This window comes from Leptosomus discolor, chromosome 1, assembly GCF_034619465.1.
Source record: "Leptosomus discolor isolate bLepDis1 chromosome 1, bLepDis1.hap2, whole genome shotgun sequence".
NCBI classification, from domain to species: Eukaryota; Metazoa; Chordata; class Aves; order Leptosomiformes; family Leptosomidae; genus Leptosomus; species Leptosomus discolor.
This window is the reverse complement of record NC_141391.1, coordinates 87,078,481-87,096,205: the sequence shown is the minus strand read 5'-3', so window position 1 is coordinate 87,096,205 and position 17,725 is coordinate 87,078,481. Positions and strand designations below refer to the sequence as shown.

Below are 17,725 nucleotides of genomic sequence, written 5' to 3'. Positions count from 1 at the left end.
TACATTGGAAATGTTTTATGTATACACACACTCTCACAAATACATGCTCAGGATTTGTTAGGTACAGGTTGTTTCCAACTTTGGTTGGAATCTTTTGAAAAAATCATCTTTTGAAAAAGAAATGTTGATCTAGGAAAAGCATGTGTTTGAGTCTGCTGACATGTACAGACAGTTGCTGTGCACTTACACACAGTAGTGAAAGGACCAGATACAAAGGGATACTTTCAGCAATAATTCATGCACATAAATTTTGCTGAATACTTGAAAAAATATATAAATTAGCGCTTTAGAAACAGAGCTTTAGAACATTGCCTCTGCTCCCTCATCACTGGAACTATTAATGCACATTTTGGTGCATATAGATAAAGGGAAAGTCTGGAGCAAGGAAGACGTACCCTTGGTGGAAAAGGGTCAGGTTAGAGAATACTTAAGCAAACTGGGGGTATGTAAGCCCGTGGGCCCTGATAGAGTGTGCACATGAGTGCTGAGGGCCCTGGCAGATGTCGTTGCAAGGCTGCTTTTGATTGTCTTCTAGTGATTGTGATGACTGTGAGAGGTGCCTGAGGACTGAAGGAAAGCAAATGTCACCCCTATCTTCGAAAAGGGTGAAAAGGAGAGGGCCCAGGGAACTACAGGATGGTCAGTCACACCTTGATCCCTGGGAAGGTGGTAGAACAACTAATCCTAGAAACCGTTTCCATGTACATGAAGGACAAAAAGGTAACTGGGGTTAGTCAGCATGGATTCACAAAGGTGAAATCACATTTGACTAGCCTGAAGGGAGGTTGCAAAGAAGATAGAGCCAGACTCTTTTCAGCAGTGCCCAGTGTCAGGACCAGAGGCAATGGGCACAAACTGAAACACAGGAGGCTCACTCTGAACATCAGGAACCGCTTTTTCACTGTGAGGGTGACTGAGCCCTGGCACAGGCTACCATGGGAGGTTGTGGAGTCTCCATCCTTGGAGATATTCAGAAGCTGCCTGGACATGGTCCTGGGCGACTGGCTCTAGGTGGCCCTGCTTGAGCAGGGGGGTTGTACAAGATCACCTCCAGAGGTACCTTCCAACCTCAACCAGTCTGTAACTCTGTGAAATAAATCTGAGACTTCCTCATTCCATAGAGGAAAAGTATTCTCAGATTTATTTTTTTCACTATAGCCCATAGAAGGAGTAGGAAGAAAATGCAAAAAATTGAAATTGGAGTTAGTATGTTTGCATTATGTGAGTTAGCTTTCAGTCAGTGCTGCTTAGGTTGGTTTGCATGTAATGCTTAGATAGTTCTTCAGATGATGTTGATAAGAATGCGGGTTTTTACTTACTTTTGAACAGTTGCTGATAAGTTCTGAAATTCTTTCTTTGTGTGGCAAGGAGTGTTGCTTTTCAGGGGATTTTCAAATTCTGTGCAGAAAATACTGAGTTAAGTGCAGAGCACAAAAAAACTAGAAGATCCACTGCCATTTAGAGCTTTCTGTTGACTAGTTTCTCTCAGAAGGGGGAATGCTGAAGACTGGCAGCTTTTATAGAATAGACTCTCCTTGAGAAGAGAGGCAATGAGATTCTTTTCCTCACCAGAATTTTCTCAAAGGCGAGTGGAGAGTTTATTGCTGCTGAAGTGGGGGTGGAGGGCCTGCTGCTTTGCAGGGAAATGTCTTGAATCTTACATTTGATAATTGTCTTATAAAGGTGAGCGTTAGCATGGCTGCAGCATAGTGGTACTCATTCAAGTGTTAAAAAAGAGACCTTTCCTAAGAGATCTGGTCCATTTGATGCACTGTTAAATGTGCTTTAAGAGGACTACATTCATAGGAAGATTGGTTTCCTTTAGTGGGTTGTGAATCTGAAACAGAGATTATGAACCAAACAATATGGGCCTAAGCATGAAAGCTCGGGAATCGCTGACTTGTCTTGTCAACTCTGATATTGTCTGGATCCTGATGCATCCCTAGAAGTTTAAGCCACATCATTACTGAACTACTACTGCGTTTTGTAACAGATATAATTTTTTTGTCTGTGTCCTAATTATGCAAATAGTGTTGCTCAGTGTTTTTTATCTACATTTTGGGAGCATGTGGTTGGTTAGATTCAGTGGCACTGGTGTTTTTCAACATACGGTGAATTTATAAACATTTTGCAAAGATGCATCACTAACATAAATTTATTCCACACTTTTTCTGTGTCAGGAAGAAGGAAATATCAAAGAAATTGCAATAACTCACCATGTAAAGGAAGGACATGAGAAAGCAGACCCTTCACAGTTTGAACTTCTGAAAGTACTTGGACAAGGATCCTTTGGAAAGGTTGGTAACTGAACTCTTGTGGAGCAAATTATTCAGGAATACGACATTGAATAAAATTAGGAGTGAAACATTTAGAACAGACACAACCTTGCATTAAGGTAATGTTGCAAGTGAAAACTGTTTTCTAAATTAGTGCTAGCTAGCCACTAATTGTGGCAGATCTTTCTGGAGCAGTAAATACTTTTCTAGTTTGTATGATATGTAGATCTCAAAGTTCCATAGAAGAATTGGCTCGATGCAAAATAATTGAGTATTCAGTGTTAAAATGGAATGTCATTTTTCTATAACTACTCATTTTCTGTATTTAAGGGGGAGAGGGTTGAAAGGTTTTTTTGATAAGTATGCCTAGTTGCTAACTTGCTGATGGTAGGTCATCACCAGTACAGAAGCTATAGGCAGAATTTATTTTTGGAGCAGATTGTAATTGTGAGGAACAAATTTTAGGCAATAATGGCTGTTGAAGTAAACATGTTATACCCTAGTCATGTTCATGCTAGGCATTGTCTGTCATAATTTGGCTAAGGCACAACGTACCTTGATATTTATTTGAAGCTCTGTTAAAGACTCAGTGTTTCTGGCATTTAGTGAGTACTGTCCACACTGAGATCTCGCTAGGTGTACATGATTCATGCTTTTGGTTGTCCAAATCCCACTTGGGATTAACTTTGTGTGGCAAGATAGATCATTGAGACAGAATGGAATGTGCAATGTGAAACAACAGAGCCTTTACATCCATTTTCAGCCTTAACTGCAATTCTGAATGTGATGTTAAGCTGTAGCATATAATGCAAATCCATCTTGGATATGGGGGAAAATGAGAATAATTGGTCCAATTCTCTCTTCGTGGTAGGAAGTTACTGTTAGTCACATTATTGGAGTAGCAGTTCAAGTTCAGCTTGGAAATCTAGATGTTTAGAAAATTTTCTACTCAAAACTAGTAAGTTTTCACTGAGAAACCTGATTTCAAAGATGGTTTCCTATGCTGTTTGATTTTACCCAGGATCATATACCAAATTGTTATTTGATAATCTTCAGATCAGTAGTAGTAAATCATTCAGGGGCAAGGAAATGTAAGCTAATAAATGGTAATTGCAACATCCCTTTTATTGATATTACTAAATTCAATGCTATAATGAAGGGGGGGTCAAGTTTTGAAAAAGCAAAAATAATTAAATGTCTAGCTGACTCAAAGTATTGCAAAACTGCCGATCTCGTCATCAGTTGTTTTAGCCTTTATGCAAAAAGGATTAATATTACAAAATCAGTAATCCCTTTTTTCTAATAATTTGGGAAAACGTCACTGCTTCCCATTCAGTTAAAAAAGGACACTGCAAATGGATGTTAACATAAGTGAGAATTGGATACAAAACCAGACATAAAACTGATTTCATACAATACTTTACAGTCTCATATACCACATGTCTTTATGCTTTTTCATAAATACCCAGAAAACCTGTGGCAGGTGTATTTTTTTTCTTCTGCTTTCTTCATTTCAAATTTTGCTCTACTGGAATTAATTTTGTATTAAAGATATTAAAAACAATCCCACTCAAGAAATCCCATTGCACTAAAGAAGGAAATGAAACACACTTGAATTGAGGCTCGTTGTCCTTTATTGGTATGTGCAAAACTCATCCAAAGCATGTCAAAAAAAAATACAGTTTTATAACACAAGAGGTTGGTTCCCATATTTTTATAGGTTATTTTTTAAAAAAATTATTTTATTATGCAACTTTTGTACACACAGTCTTCATATCTGACAATATTTTATTAGCACTTTTGCTATGCCATTTTATTAATTTTAGTAAGGCAAAACTATTTATAGATTTATAATAAAAACCTGAATTTTGTGTTTAAAATTTGTCTCAACTTCTGAGAGAATCCAAATTTATCCTTTCTTTTACTCACTGAAATCAATTAAGTTAAACCAAAATTAATTTGGTAGACTGTCTTGAATGAACCTTTTAGAGTATGAAATGAAGGAATAGTAGGAAAATATGCAAGGAGATTCTTGTTTGGCTTTACAGAACCTAAAACTGTCAAAGAAGCCAATAGTTTTGGGAGGAATAATAATGTTGAGTTTCATTGAAGTAATACGGACTACTTGAATTTCATAGCAAAGTAATTGATCTGACTTGCCTTTGTTTTCTTTTAAGAATTGTTTTTAATTTTCAATGCAGGTCTTTCTTGTCAAAAAAATCTCAGGATCAGATGCTAGGCAGCTTTATGCAATGAAGGTATTGAAAAAGGCCACCTTGAAAGGTAAGTGCTGGGGGGGCAGGGAGATATCAGGGACATTATACCAAAACTTAATCTTTACACACGTACGCATATCTACAGATCACGTCTTAGAACTTTTTTCTATCAAACAGCAAATAGCACAATACACTGCCTTGTACTGCAAACCCAGAAGGATTAAGTAAACAACAGAACTATAATGATAGTTGTAGGGGAAAGGAGGTTCCTCTCTATGCTAAGTTCATTAGGTGATGATGGTTTAATAGAGTAGTTGTGTTACATCTGCCACCTGACTTGCTCCTGAGCTGTTATTTGAAACTTAATATCCTTCCGTTTTTCATTTGCTGTGTATCACCAAGGATACAGTTAATGCCTTTTGCTCAGTTTATATTTAGATCATGATATTTAGAAGTGCATTATATCAGCTTTTTTATTCTGAAAGTTCTAAGCACAGGAGTTCTTTAAAACAGAAGTATACAGTACATTTTCCCAGAACTTTTTGCACTTGTTCTGAATGTAGAATATATTTGATAAAATCTTAGGTTAGTCATCTAAGTTACCTGAACAAAAATGAGTTGTAAATTTTTTTGTTTCTTGGCTGGTTTTGGTCTTGAATGGTATCAGTATCAAAATAAGTTTAAACCTAAACAATCTCAGTTCTGTCCTGGAGAATTCTATAAGAAAAAAGAAATAATGGGGTTTTTACTGTAGATCAAAATGAAAGTGATCTTTCACACTGATCCCTTAACTAGAATGTGCATTTGTTGCTTTATGCCATTGTTTAATACTTCTGTCTATTTGTAGTTCTTCTAACTCCTGACTGCACTGAAACTGCAATGATAATTTTGGGATAGTTCCAACAACTTGTAGTACTTCTCCTGTGTTAATGATTATTATACTGATTTGCAATTTTAACATACGGTTTTGTCTGAAAATATTCATAGCATGATGGAGGGAATAAAAACTTGCATTGAATTGAGAACTGCCAAAATGTTGAACCTGAAATTTTTCTGCCTGAGATCCAGTGCTGAATATCTTATCTCAGAAATCTCATTATATAGATCACTTTCACTTAGAACTACTACAGAGGGTGTGTTTTTGAACAGTTTCCTATATTTTGATTTTTATGTGTTTTGTGGCACGTGTTATTCTCATTATTTGCTTCCTATTTTCCTGAAATTGATTTCCACTCATTTAAGGTACTTTGATATCCTCAATAGCCTTTCATTCTTCATCCTGTTAATGGCTCAGTACTGGAGTCAAAGGTCATTCAGCAGTTGCTTTTTTAAGACGTTTGAGGGCTTCTCTCCATCACCTTTTGATTGTGGTTTAACCTTACATGTAAAGACTACAGTCCAAGCTGTGGATCCAGTTTTGCCTACAGGTGGCAGAGAATGATAAATACTGAAATTGGAAGCTTGACTTTTGGTTGGAAAAGGAGACTTTTTGGGGCCGTAATAATTCAAGGATGCAAAAGGCTTGAGCAGAAAGGTGACACTAGCAGGAGGATGCCATGCTTTTCAACACTCTATAACTGAATTTTCAGATGCTTTTGAGTGTCTTTTTCGTTGTGATTCATGTTTTAGGAAGAGTGGAGTTGCAAACAAGTGAAGGTTACAGCTGAAATCATAATATGAAATTGGCTGAAGTTCTTTTTCCATAATTGCAACATTTTTTGAGATCTGATATTGCAATTTTAAATAATGCACTGTATTTTATTAGTCTAAGGTTCTTTAGCTCTTTCAAATCTATTTCATAAAGTTATTTTTGTGTTCTAAAATTAAGGATAAAAATGCCCTTTAAGACTGCTTCTTAATCGAAGGCGGTGTGCATGATTCACAAATCAAATTTAGAGATAATATTTTCATAGGAATGCAAATATATTAGCCAGAACATGTTGATGTAACTACACAGTCCAACCTTTTAATGTTTAGTAAATCCAAGTATATATGCATACAACTTTGTTGAGTGCAGAGACTAGTTTATTAATACACTGTGATAGAAGGTATCGTCTTTCAGTGCCCCTTTATGATGGGGAGCGAGTGAAACGGGGCCAAATCATTGCTAGAGAGCCTGTCATCAAACATCTTAAGAAAAATCAGTATTTCCAGCAGTACACCTATGGAAGCTGTAGCCAACAAAAGTCAGATTTTAATTCAAATAATGGCTAATACTAATGTCTGAAATGAACTCAGTTCCTTGTACTTTTTTTGGTTGACATTTTGTAAATTCAGACTTCCTCTAGCTTTTTAGAAATAAGGCTTGCTATCCATGTGAGTGTTGCGTAGCTTACAGACACTTAAAAGTCTTTTGAATTATTTTCTCAACTGAATCTGCCTAAAAAAAGAATATCTGAATTTCAATTTTGTGATTCAGATGAACCCTTGGAACAGTGAAATTGCACAACCATCTTGTGACATTTTCCTGACTTTAGATGTAAAGGTTAGAATTCAAATGTGATGTTTGCTCTGTGTTTGGTGTGCATTTATTTCATGTGATTCCATTTTTAGGCATCCGTTCTGCAGGGAGATGGCAACTTGATAGCTTTATTCATGAAAGTGTATCTATATAACTTTTTCACAAGTACACCTGTGTTACTGTGAGTGCCTGTTTCTGAGAAAAGATAGCTAAACTTCTAAAAGACCCTTTTGCTTCTTGCCTTTTTTTTTTTTCCTGCCTAGTTATGTTTTGATTATCTGAGAACTCTGGCTTGTTAACTGTACAAGGATTGCCAGCAACTTAAACACTGGACTGGACTTCATTGCTCTGGGGTGCTTCATTCAAGAAGTTGTAGCATTTAGGAGAGGGACGGGAACAAAGTGTAGAATAAGGGAAAGAAAGAGAAAAGCAACATCTTAAACCACTGTAGCAAGCATTGCTAGCTAGCTCTCATCTGTAAGAGTTCTGTATTTTGTCTGTGTCCTGGCTGATTTGGAGCTTCAGATGGGAACCAGGCGCTAACTGGAGTGGCAGGAGAGTTGCCTAGGACAGCTGAAGTGAGTCCCGTGCTCAGCTGACTGTCCTGTCTATATTCGTGGATTGCCAGCCCCATATGTGGGGCACCTGCACGTGATGCTCATTTACTTTAATCTATAGTGGCATAGGAGCAGATACATGTCCCATTCGGAGCCACCATAGTGGGACAGCACAGGCAGCTTGAGTAGTAACTGCTTCTGATGTCTGACATGCTCCTCCGTGCACATGTTTACTCTCAGTAAACAGTTTTAAAATCAAAAAGATTGCCTGAAGTACACACTACATTAAATGGATATTCTTTTTATTGTAAGTTCATAATAAAGACAGGAAACTAAAAAAATTTCCCTTCCAAATTGGGAAGGTACTTAATATCTTAATAGTGCAAATTATTTGAATGACTTAAACCAATATAAGCATCTTTATGACAGTATAAGCGTATTTATGTTGTAAGTTTGTTTTGCTATAACTTTAATTCTCCCTACTTTTCAACAGTAGAGAAAATGGCTGTGTTTTCTATACATAGCTGTGGCTGGTTTGCTCTACTGTTTAAAAGGCTGACTAAGTTATAGGGCAGACTGAAGGGTGGTTATGTTTTCTCATGTGCTTCTGTTAAATTTATTTACTCAGTGTCAGATTTTGACGATAGCGGTAACTGAAATGCATAAAGAGATTTGTCAGAAAACATTGCACTGTGAAATAAATTCTCTCTCAACTCTCTTCTGTGTAAAGTATAGTGACCTGCAGACAGTTAGAATGCTATGGGATACAATGTGAAGTACCTCCGGAAACATAGGAGAAATACTGATTCATAATGTAAATGCCTTTTTTATCTTACTCATGTTCTGTTGTAGTTCGAGATCGGGTTCGCACAAAAATGGAACGTGATATCCTAGTAGAAGTTAATCATCCTTTTATTGTCAAGTTACATTATGGTGAGTTGCAGAAAAATTCGTTTTTGTATCGTAAAGGTGGGTGCTTGTCAAGATAGTACATAATATTTGTTTTGTGCTTCAGAATATGATAGAAAATTAGTGTGCTACCTAAATCCTGATTGTGCGAAGACTTGCTGTGTAGTAATTCTCATGCAAAGTAAGCACGTGGCTAACTTCATGCACAGTGTTAAGTCTTTATAGGACTGAGAGTGTGTAGCCCTTCTTGTTATTAAAAAGCAATTACCTATTTATGTCTAGCCGTTCTTTTAAAAGCATCTTATCTTTTGTATATGTCATTCACTTTTTTTATTTCTTGCTATATTGACTCTGTAGAAAACATATGCAGTGGCATTACTTCCAGTTGCATCAAAATGGGTGGGCATATGCCTTTTGCTTTTAATAGTATGGGCAGCCGTAAAAAAATACTCATGTGAGGCACTGGGGGAGGAAATCAGTGCTCTTAATGTGTCATGCAGAAGGTAAACTGAAAAAAGATAGAGAACAGTTCCTGTTGTTCATTTGGTTTTCAGTTTATATTTTTCTTTTAGGATACAGTTTTTCCTGTAGTTCAAACCTCAGGTCTCTATCACTCTCTGATATGGCTTAAATAATGTAGCGTTTACTATTTTACTTGTCACTCTTCTACAAACTAGACTAGAATTCCCTGTTAAGCTGAGTTTCCAGAGGTTTTAGAATATGTGCATTAGTATACTAATTTGCCATTTTAAATCTAAGCTTTTTACTTCCAAAATCCAGAATGAAATGCTGACTAATCGAAGTATAGTTTATTTTTTTAGAAATTCCATTGGTGACTTGCTTTGCTTTCACATGGCATGGGAGTTACTTGGTCCATGATAAAGGAGCAGTTACTTAATTCATTTAAATAATCTTTTTCACAAAGGAAAAAGAAGGAGAATTCATTTTGATAATGAAAATAAGGGTGAATTATTTGGTATGTTATTCTTCTGATCATGGGTAAAATTAGACGATGTTTAATTTTTTCAATTGATCTTTTCAGCTTTTCAAACAGAAGGGAAGCTATATCTTATTTTGGATTTTCTCAGGGGAGGAGACTTGTTTACACGTTTATCCAAAGAGGTAAACTTTTTTAATATGAAAATTGTCTGTTAATAAAATTTGACAATAAATTGCCTATATTAGGAGAGTTTGCTTTTTAAATTCAGTTTTCATTGAATACAACTTTGAATATCTTTTTTTAACCAGCTAGGTTTTTTGTTTGGTTGGGTTTTTTGCACAAAGTATTCATTTCATGAAAATGTTGTTGGTAATTTACATTTTTCTGAAAAGAGGCTTAGACAAGCAGTCTTTCTGTGCTGCTTTTTACACCTTGCAAAATTTCCTTTTCCTATTGCTACAATGTTTAAAGATGAGTCTCGGAGCATGGATTTTAGAAAGTAGTTGTATTCAAATTAACTGATTTATGTCTGGTTTTAATATCCAGAATTTACTGTCAGGTAGATTTTTTCAACACAAAAATACATTAATTATAAATATTAAAGAGGCAAGAATTGTATTGCACTTACTTTAGCAATTTTCCAAACATGAACACTTTGCCTCTGTCATGGTGGTGATATCTCTATGTAGATACGTGAAATAACAACTTTGAAAAGCTTTATTACCTCAAATTAATTTGATTATAACTCCTAAAATAAACTGTAACATTTCATATATTGGATTTAAATTTTTTTTTGCCATCACTCATGTGCAAAAACTTCCAACAATTATATGGTAGGATAAAGATATATCCAATGTGTATCTCATAGCCAGAACTTGTAATTGTAGCTGCCTTCTGCTTTCCCTTGCTACAGAGTATCTGGGACAGTTGGGTCACCACTACAAAGCTATATGGTTATTAAGAGGAGAGTAGAATGCAATGCATTTTGTGTGTAGATAATTCACTTTTTCTGTGCTGACCACATAAATTATTACATTTAATTCAGTGAAGCCATCTGTTTCAAGTTGCTGCTTTTAGTTTGTTTTGCCACAGATAAGTAGAAAATTATTAGTACTTGAATACTGAGATACTTTTTTCTTAAAATCCATAGTTCTTTCTTAATTCCGAAGAGTGTATATCGCTTTCCTGCTGATGACTCTTTCATCTTGAGCTACTCGAATTTTATAAGATTTAATGTGGTTAGATAGGAAATATTCATTAGAGATACCTGAATCTAAGCTAATTGTTCATAACTGATGGAGAGAAATGGGCATGCTGGATGCAATTAATGTCATCCTTACATCAATTCATGTGATTTTAAAATAGATCAGGTGAACTGCAGCGTAAAAATTTTGCTTTTTGCCCATTGACTACAATGGGAAAAGTTGTTAATTCAGAGCTAAATGTCTACACTGAAGAGGTTTAAGTTTAGGAGAGATGAATTCCATGTAGTGTTTTTAAAGAACATAGTGTGGATGTATTATCATCCTCATGGGATCTTTCAGTGTTTGAGCTTTTAAATGTTTCTTATAGAGATTTCCCTTCTTGAATGTGCCTGTACTAAATATTGGCTCTTTTGTAGAAGTAACATCAGCAACAACCTTTAGTACAAACTTTGATACCACTTTCTCTCTTTATTCTACTAAGGGAAAATATGTTGTATTCTCCATTCTTACCTATTGCTTAAAATAATGTTTATCTGTGCTCCCCATTGCTATTCTTTTTTTCCAGATCCATATGCTGTATCTAAAGATGTTAGTCTTAAATTAAAAAAAAAAAAAAAAAAAAAAAGGAGGGGCATGGGGAAAGACTGCATGGTAACTGAGGTAGAATCAAGTCATGCAGTATTTTTTATTAGTTTTATCTTTCTCTAAATTTTTAGGAAAATTTAATTGCTACACTTTCTGTCAGTGGATCACAACAGTTGTCGATGTAATTGGGACAATAGGTTCATTTCATTGAATGTAAACAGGGATTAGTTTATCTTCCTAATGTGGAATTGCTACCTGAGATCTTACCTGTGCTCTTACATAGGCTATTTCCTTAGTTTACTCGTTGATCTGCCTTTTTGGCAGTTACATCTCAGGTTGCATCTTGGGGTTTTTCCCATCACTGTAACTTCTTTCTCATAGTACTTAGAGACAGTCTTCTCAAAACCAAGATGCATATTCTTCTCTCTCTGATTTTGTAGATGAAATTCAGGCATTTGGACTTCTTTAGTCCATTTGTTGTCTGGAAATGAAATGGTCACATCCGATAAAAAGGTAGTCACGCGTTTTTCAGCCCCTCTACAATGTGTCTGTTACCTTGAACAATCAGAAGTGAATAACCTCCGTTTTGCAGAAAGAATAATATATTGGCTTCAGAAGTTCTTTTTCAAGTATGTACTGTGAAATAGTATTGATTATAAAATCTGAGGTTTTGTCTAACCGAGAAATTTTAATTTCAGCGTTTTCTATAAAAATGAATTGAAGTATTATGAAGAGCCATTCTACAAAACCATTGTTACCATTGTTTAATTGGTGCTGGTGTAAACTTTACAGATTTTACATGTAAAATATATTGTTTTGCTTTTTCAGGTGATGTTCACAGAAGATGATGTTAAATTTTACCTGGCAGAATTAGCACTTGCTTTAGACCATCTACATAGTCTTGGAATAATATACCGGGACCTAAAACCAGAAAAGTAAGACTCCTCTGTGACAAATGCAGGATATATATTTGATTTCTCTAGCACTTCCACCTATGCACTTCTCTTTCCAGCTGTTAAACTTCAGTAATTTACTATATAAACTGAACAGGGAGGGAGCTGGGGGAAGCTCGTGGGGTATTTTAATTAAAAAGTTAGGATTTCATTTCCAGTAGAACATCAGCATCTAGTTTGAGTGATATGCCAAATACTATAATCCATGTTACTTTAAGTAAAGTGTGTATTGAACTATTCCTACCTCTCATTTTCCAGGTGTTTTAGGGTCTACAATGGAGGAGTTGTCGTCTTGGCCTTTTGGGTTTTGTCATTACTGTAGAATTTCTGGACTAGAGATAAACTTAGAACAAATGCATGATATAAAGTTATAGCTGAATCTTGTATCTTTGCATTTGAAAGCCTAACAGCAAACATTTTTTTCCAGTGCTGGTTTTTAAAATGCACTGCAATAAAATCAGAATGGAGTTTAGAATTTAAAGTAAAATATGAAAACAGTAAGTCTCAGCCTTTATTTAGTGTATTGACGATCACATAATTACACTGAAAACTTAAAATAAGATTGAAGCTACAATTCCAGTATGGTGTCATATATTAGCCATCCATGCTTCATTCAAATGACTGAATTCTGTCTCCTATTTATGTCTTGCCTCCAGTAATAATTTTTTGGTTTAGTTTTAGAAGATGTAATGAATGAAATATTAGTGCTGTCATTTGAGCCTTTCAGCTATATATATGTATGCTGTAGTGTTACTCTCTACCTGGAGCGGAATCCAAGTCACAATACAATGCGTGCATCTTCTCTGTTGTACGTAATCAGAGAGTTAACGTACTCTGCCTCATTGCCAGGAAATCTGTAATAACTCTGGAGTCCAGGTGTCCTTGATGATTGAACTTCTCTGTTATGGAGAACCTGAAAAGTCTGTGTGAGATAACTGTCCTGTGTAAAGTATTGGTGGGGAGAGCAAAAATGAGTAATGAGTGTCACAGAACCTGGCTGTTCCGTGGAACTTCCATTAGGATAGCTTCTTCTTTTGTGCATCTCCTGGAAAAAAGACACAAATTTTGAAATGTTTAGCCCTGACTGACAAGAAGGGAAAGATTCAAACTCAAATCAGAAATTTGGAGACTTTTGGCATGGTGTCGCACTTAAAAATGAACAGGGAATTAATTATGTTTAAACTTTGGGAGTGTTCTGTTAAGCTTATTTTTCCTCCCTTCAGAATTACTTACCAAGTGGAAAAAGATCTTTAAAAAGCAAAGCAAGAGAACTTTAGTTATTTTGCTAACATTTACTTCCAAGAGGAAAAGAATGAAATAGTAATTGTCAAGACTAAATAGCTACTGCCTCAAACATAGGGGGGGGGTGGGGGGGGGGGGTGCGGAATGAGTTGGGTTTTTTTTTTTCTTTTGTAAATTTTGTGTGTCTGTACCTATTGCAAGGCCTGGTTTTAAGGCTTGTGTGCATCTGATTAAAAAAAACTTATCAAAGATTGAAATTGCTTGCAAGTTACGGACGAGAGGGTAGTAACTCTCACTGCCTGTATCAGCCTGCGGGGCTGTTTCCTGCAATGAAAACTGCAAGGAGGAAAAGGGAAAGGTAGGGGAAATGGCCAGGTACTGTGTGCCTGGGTTGGGTCTCATCCCCAGGATGAAACACAGCTCCCCACAGGAGAAGCTGGAGGAACTAAGTCCGCTGTGTAGATGGTGTTACAGAGTCCAGTGCTTGAATACTTCGCATGCTTTGAATTGCAGTTGTATTCAGCGGTGGTTGAGGATAGTTGGCATCTCGGAGAAGTGTGGCCTTTTTTGTGATTGAAATAAACAGGTAGAAGCACAAGGCCTGCTCTAAGTGCAGGGCCCATGGGTCCTGTCCTTTGGTACAGCGTGGGAATATTTATTACTTGATGTTATTTGAAGTGGTCAACACCCTTTGAAATGGTAATTACAAATGAATACCCATTTTATATACATATGCGAACATACGTTGTATTCACATGTCTTGCTGAGTTTGAGAAATAAAACTATGTTTTTAGTAATTATGGTAATGACACCTGGTGCAGATGGCCAAAACTGAAAGTTCAAGACAAGTGTTTCTACATAGTGTGCTGAATTTTACCAAATAGTTAAATAAAACTGATACGCTGGTCGTGTTTCATGATCTCTAATAAGAAAGAATTGAAGAAAATGTGTAGTTTCAAAGTATTTCTTCCCAATGATTCATTTTCATGTATGTTCAGTTCCGCTTGTCTTGTGGATGCTGTTCTGTGGATTCCTAAATGTTGTCAGAACATTGTCTGAAACAACAGTTAAAAGATATTTTAAATAGTTTATTTTATTCTTTTTCTTTTTATTAGCATTCTACTTGATGAAGAAGGACATATCAAATTGACAGGTGAATAAAGGGAAATTGCAACACCTGGATCTTTTCTGTTCATAGTAAAAACTTTGCTTTTTCTTTTTTTTTCAGGGAAGCAATATGGTAAAATAAGTAATTTTAACTGGTAGTAATTTTGCTGAGGAGTAAATACTATAATTAGTTTGAAATAAATTAAATACATAAATATTTAAATAAGATATCTGCTTTACATTATGGACCTATGATAATGCGGGGAGGGAAAGAGAATTCTGTAATTCCCATATGTGTATTGGGTGTATATATGGATAATGTAAGCATCACAATTCACATTATAATGAAAGTATAAACCATGAGTGATTTTTTTTTAAAAGGTAATTTACATTTAGAACTATTTTTTCTTACAGATTTTGGCTTAAGTAAGGAGTCAATTGATCATGAAAAAAAGGCCTACTCTTTCTGTGGAACAGTGGAATATATGGCACCGGAGGTCGTCAACAGACGAGGCCATACGCAGAGTGCAGACTGGTGGTCTTTTGGTGTTTTAATGGTAGGTTTCTGGTAAATGTAAATAGTAGCAAAACTGTGCTTTGTGAGGTTTGGTGAAACAAATCAAACATTAAACTCTAAGGTGAGCTTTAAATGAATTCTAACTACCAAAAAAGTCTAAATTATGCAAAATTAATAACAATACCACAGTTTGGATCAAGAGCATGGACTGGGTCTCATCGACACCAACAATACGCCATATTTTGGTTATCATTGAATTGAAATGTTATGCATCTATTGTAGTTTGAATGTTACAGAGACTAATAGGAATGCCAAAGTATATGGGGAAAAATACTGTCTCTTCCAAGGTGGGGAAGAAATTTTAAATACAAATTTTAAATTTGAATTTATTCTCAAGTTGAAAAAAATGAAGGATAACTTTTTAATTAGTCTCTAATGTAATTACAACTTAATGGAATAATGACAGCTGTTGCTGTCACACATCAAAATAATCTGAACGAGACTGAGCTGATGTGGGATATGGTTGCTCAGTTGCTTATGGTGTTTCTGCAAGGAGTTAACTTCTGTGAAGTTGCAGGGTTGGGGAAAATATCAAATACGACTTTGGAAAAGAAAAATAGATCATGTTTGGTATTTTAGGAATGCTGAATGGCTTGTAATATTTATAATCTTTGTGTGCATTTTTGACATAAAGATTAAATAATTGTATTTTTAAAGGGAATGGTTTTGTTTCTTACTGCTTCTGCTACGTATGACCGTAACAGTACAACTAACGTGTGCGCTCTGTAGTACAAAACTCCTGTGTCTGAAAATGTCATCCTATCACCTTTTAATCATCTAGAATGCTGTTGTGATCTGAAAACTGACTACGTAAAAGTAGCGCCTGATAAACTCTTCAGACAGACAAGCACACACACACCTTCTCACAACTGCACATTTTATCAGTAAGAACACAGTCAATTAAAAGATAATTACAGTGTGGTTGCAGAATATTTGTTGTTGATAATGCAAATGTAGTTAAACTTCAGCTTAATTTTATAAATGGAAAACATAATTTTGTGCTTATAAAGTGCATATGTTAAAATTGGAAATTGCTGAAAGATGTCAGATGTGACTGGTGTAGCTTTCACAGTCTAAGTGCAATGGCGTTGTAAACACTTTGTCTTCTACTTTGAGTACAAAAATACGACCTTAAAGAGCAAATTCTCCAAATTAGTATATGGAATACAGTGCAGTTTTCTCCAAGGCATAGTTTTGTTGCTTGCATTTCTAGTTTGCATGGTAATTTTCATAGACAATCTGTATGTATTCACTCTTAAATCATTCCTAATTACAATCTGTATTGATTGAGAATTCAAGTGGTTGTTGGTGTGGTATGAGTACACAGTATCTAGATGGAACAGAAGTTATAGCATAGAAATGGAGACTAGAAAGTTATCCCAACAAATCATTTGGCCTCTTCTCTCCTGCTGCTAGACACTAAGTATGTTTAGACCATCCTTGAATAAGTATGTTCCAATTTGTCCTTTAAAACAGTGACTGTTTGAAGGGATGCCAGATGTCTAAAAATATCTATTTAAAGTTTTCAGAAGCATTATGTATTTGTTAAGGTACTTTCCTGCTGAAATAAGATGACAGCTAGGGAAGGCCAATGTTTTTTGTTTTCCTTAAAGTACTATTGATGTTGGAATATAGTATTTTCAGGAGGAACAAAGAACATGTATTCTGAGTTGTTAATACAAGTGTGTATGCTTGTGACAAATAGGAGCTTCCTAAAGAAGGTTTTTATTTCGAGCAAGTGTAAGTGAAACATGCAAAACTACGAATTTACCTTTAAAAAAGTTTTTGCAAGTGCAATTAGTGAAGATAATTCTAATAATTCTAACATAATTCTAAACCGTAAACAAAAGGGGATTACTTTTTTTAATAGTTTTGGCTTATGCCCCTCACATCTTCCTGATGATTGTCTTCAGAAGTGTTAAAAGTAAGCGTTTTTTTCATGTTGACATTATATTAAATTTGAAATTTTATACTTATTTAAATATAAGTATATATGTAAAAAATAATATTTAGAGTAAAATTTATCTAGCAGTAGTGAGGAGTTGGCAACTTTTATTCTCTGAATGCTTAATAGGGTAGTGAGAAATTTAAATTTTATTGTAATAAAAAGGGAGTTTAAAGAATGTTGTTAGTGCAACTTTATGCTCTTATTGTAGATCTAAGAATACTACGGTCACAGGTTATTCACTCAAGTAATCCATGTACATTCTTAATACTTAGAAGGCTGAATGTTTGGATTCTACCAGAAAAGAGGGGAATAGAGGATACCTTCTGTTCAGAATGACTTAAGTTTGCACAAGCTGTTCAGAGGCTTCCTTTATAGTTATTTTAGTTTTGATGGCTTTAAGTGTATGCCATGAAATTTCATTAAACTAAATTGTTCTTCAGTTCTTAAACCAAAAATCAGGATTTCCGCTTCAGAGCGTTGGCTGACGTGACTGCTGCCAAACTGCTTTCACTACCTCGTGTAGATCTGATATCCCTGCAGCATACTGCAGCCCAATGGAACTGCCTTTACTTATCTATTTTTACTCGGTCACTTTCAGAACAGATCAGTATTTTAACAGTGTCTGTTGCCTACCACCAGGCACTGTAGAATGTGCATGCATGTACTGTGTAGCTCTTACGTGTTCCTTCAGGCTTTATTTCTGCTGTTATGCATGCAGTAACCACTTTTCATCATGCATGTCTTTGTCA

At 35.5% G+C, this 17,725-nt stretch overlaps 1 protein-coding gene across 1 annotated transcript in view; it reads left to right on the top strand.

Annotated features, from left to right (window-relative positions):
• Positions 1 to 17,725, top strand: part of RPS6KA3 (ribosomal protein S6 kinase A3) — a 75,399-nt gene that overhangs the window by 34,810 nt on the left and 22,864 nt on the right. The window contains exons 3-9 of the mRNA XM_086477282.1: positions 2,181 to 2,297; positions 4,478 to 4,559; positions 8,363 to 8,443; positions 9,462 to 9,541; positions 11,978 to 12,084; positions 14,460 to 14,497; positions 14,866 to 15,008. Of these exons, the coding sequence (XP_086333408.1) occupies positions 2,181 to 2,297; positions 4,478 to 4,559; positions 8,363 to 8,443; positions 9,462 to 9,541; positions 11,978 to 12,084; positions 14,460 to 14,497; positions 14,866 to 15,008 (648 nt within the window). The remainder of the gene's footprint in view (positions 1 to 2,180; positions 2,298 to 4,477; positions 4,560 to 8,362; positions 8,444 to 9,461; positions 9,542 to 11,977; positions 12,085 to 14,459; positions 14,498 to 14,865; positions 15,009 to 17,725) is intronic.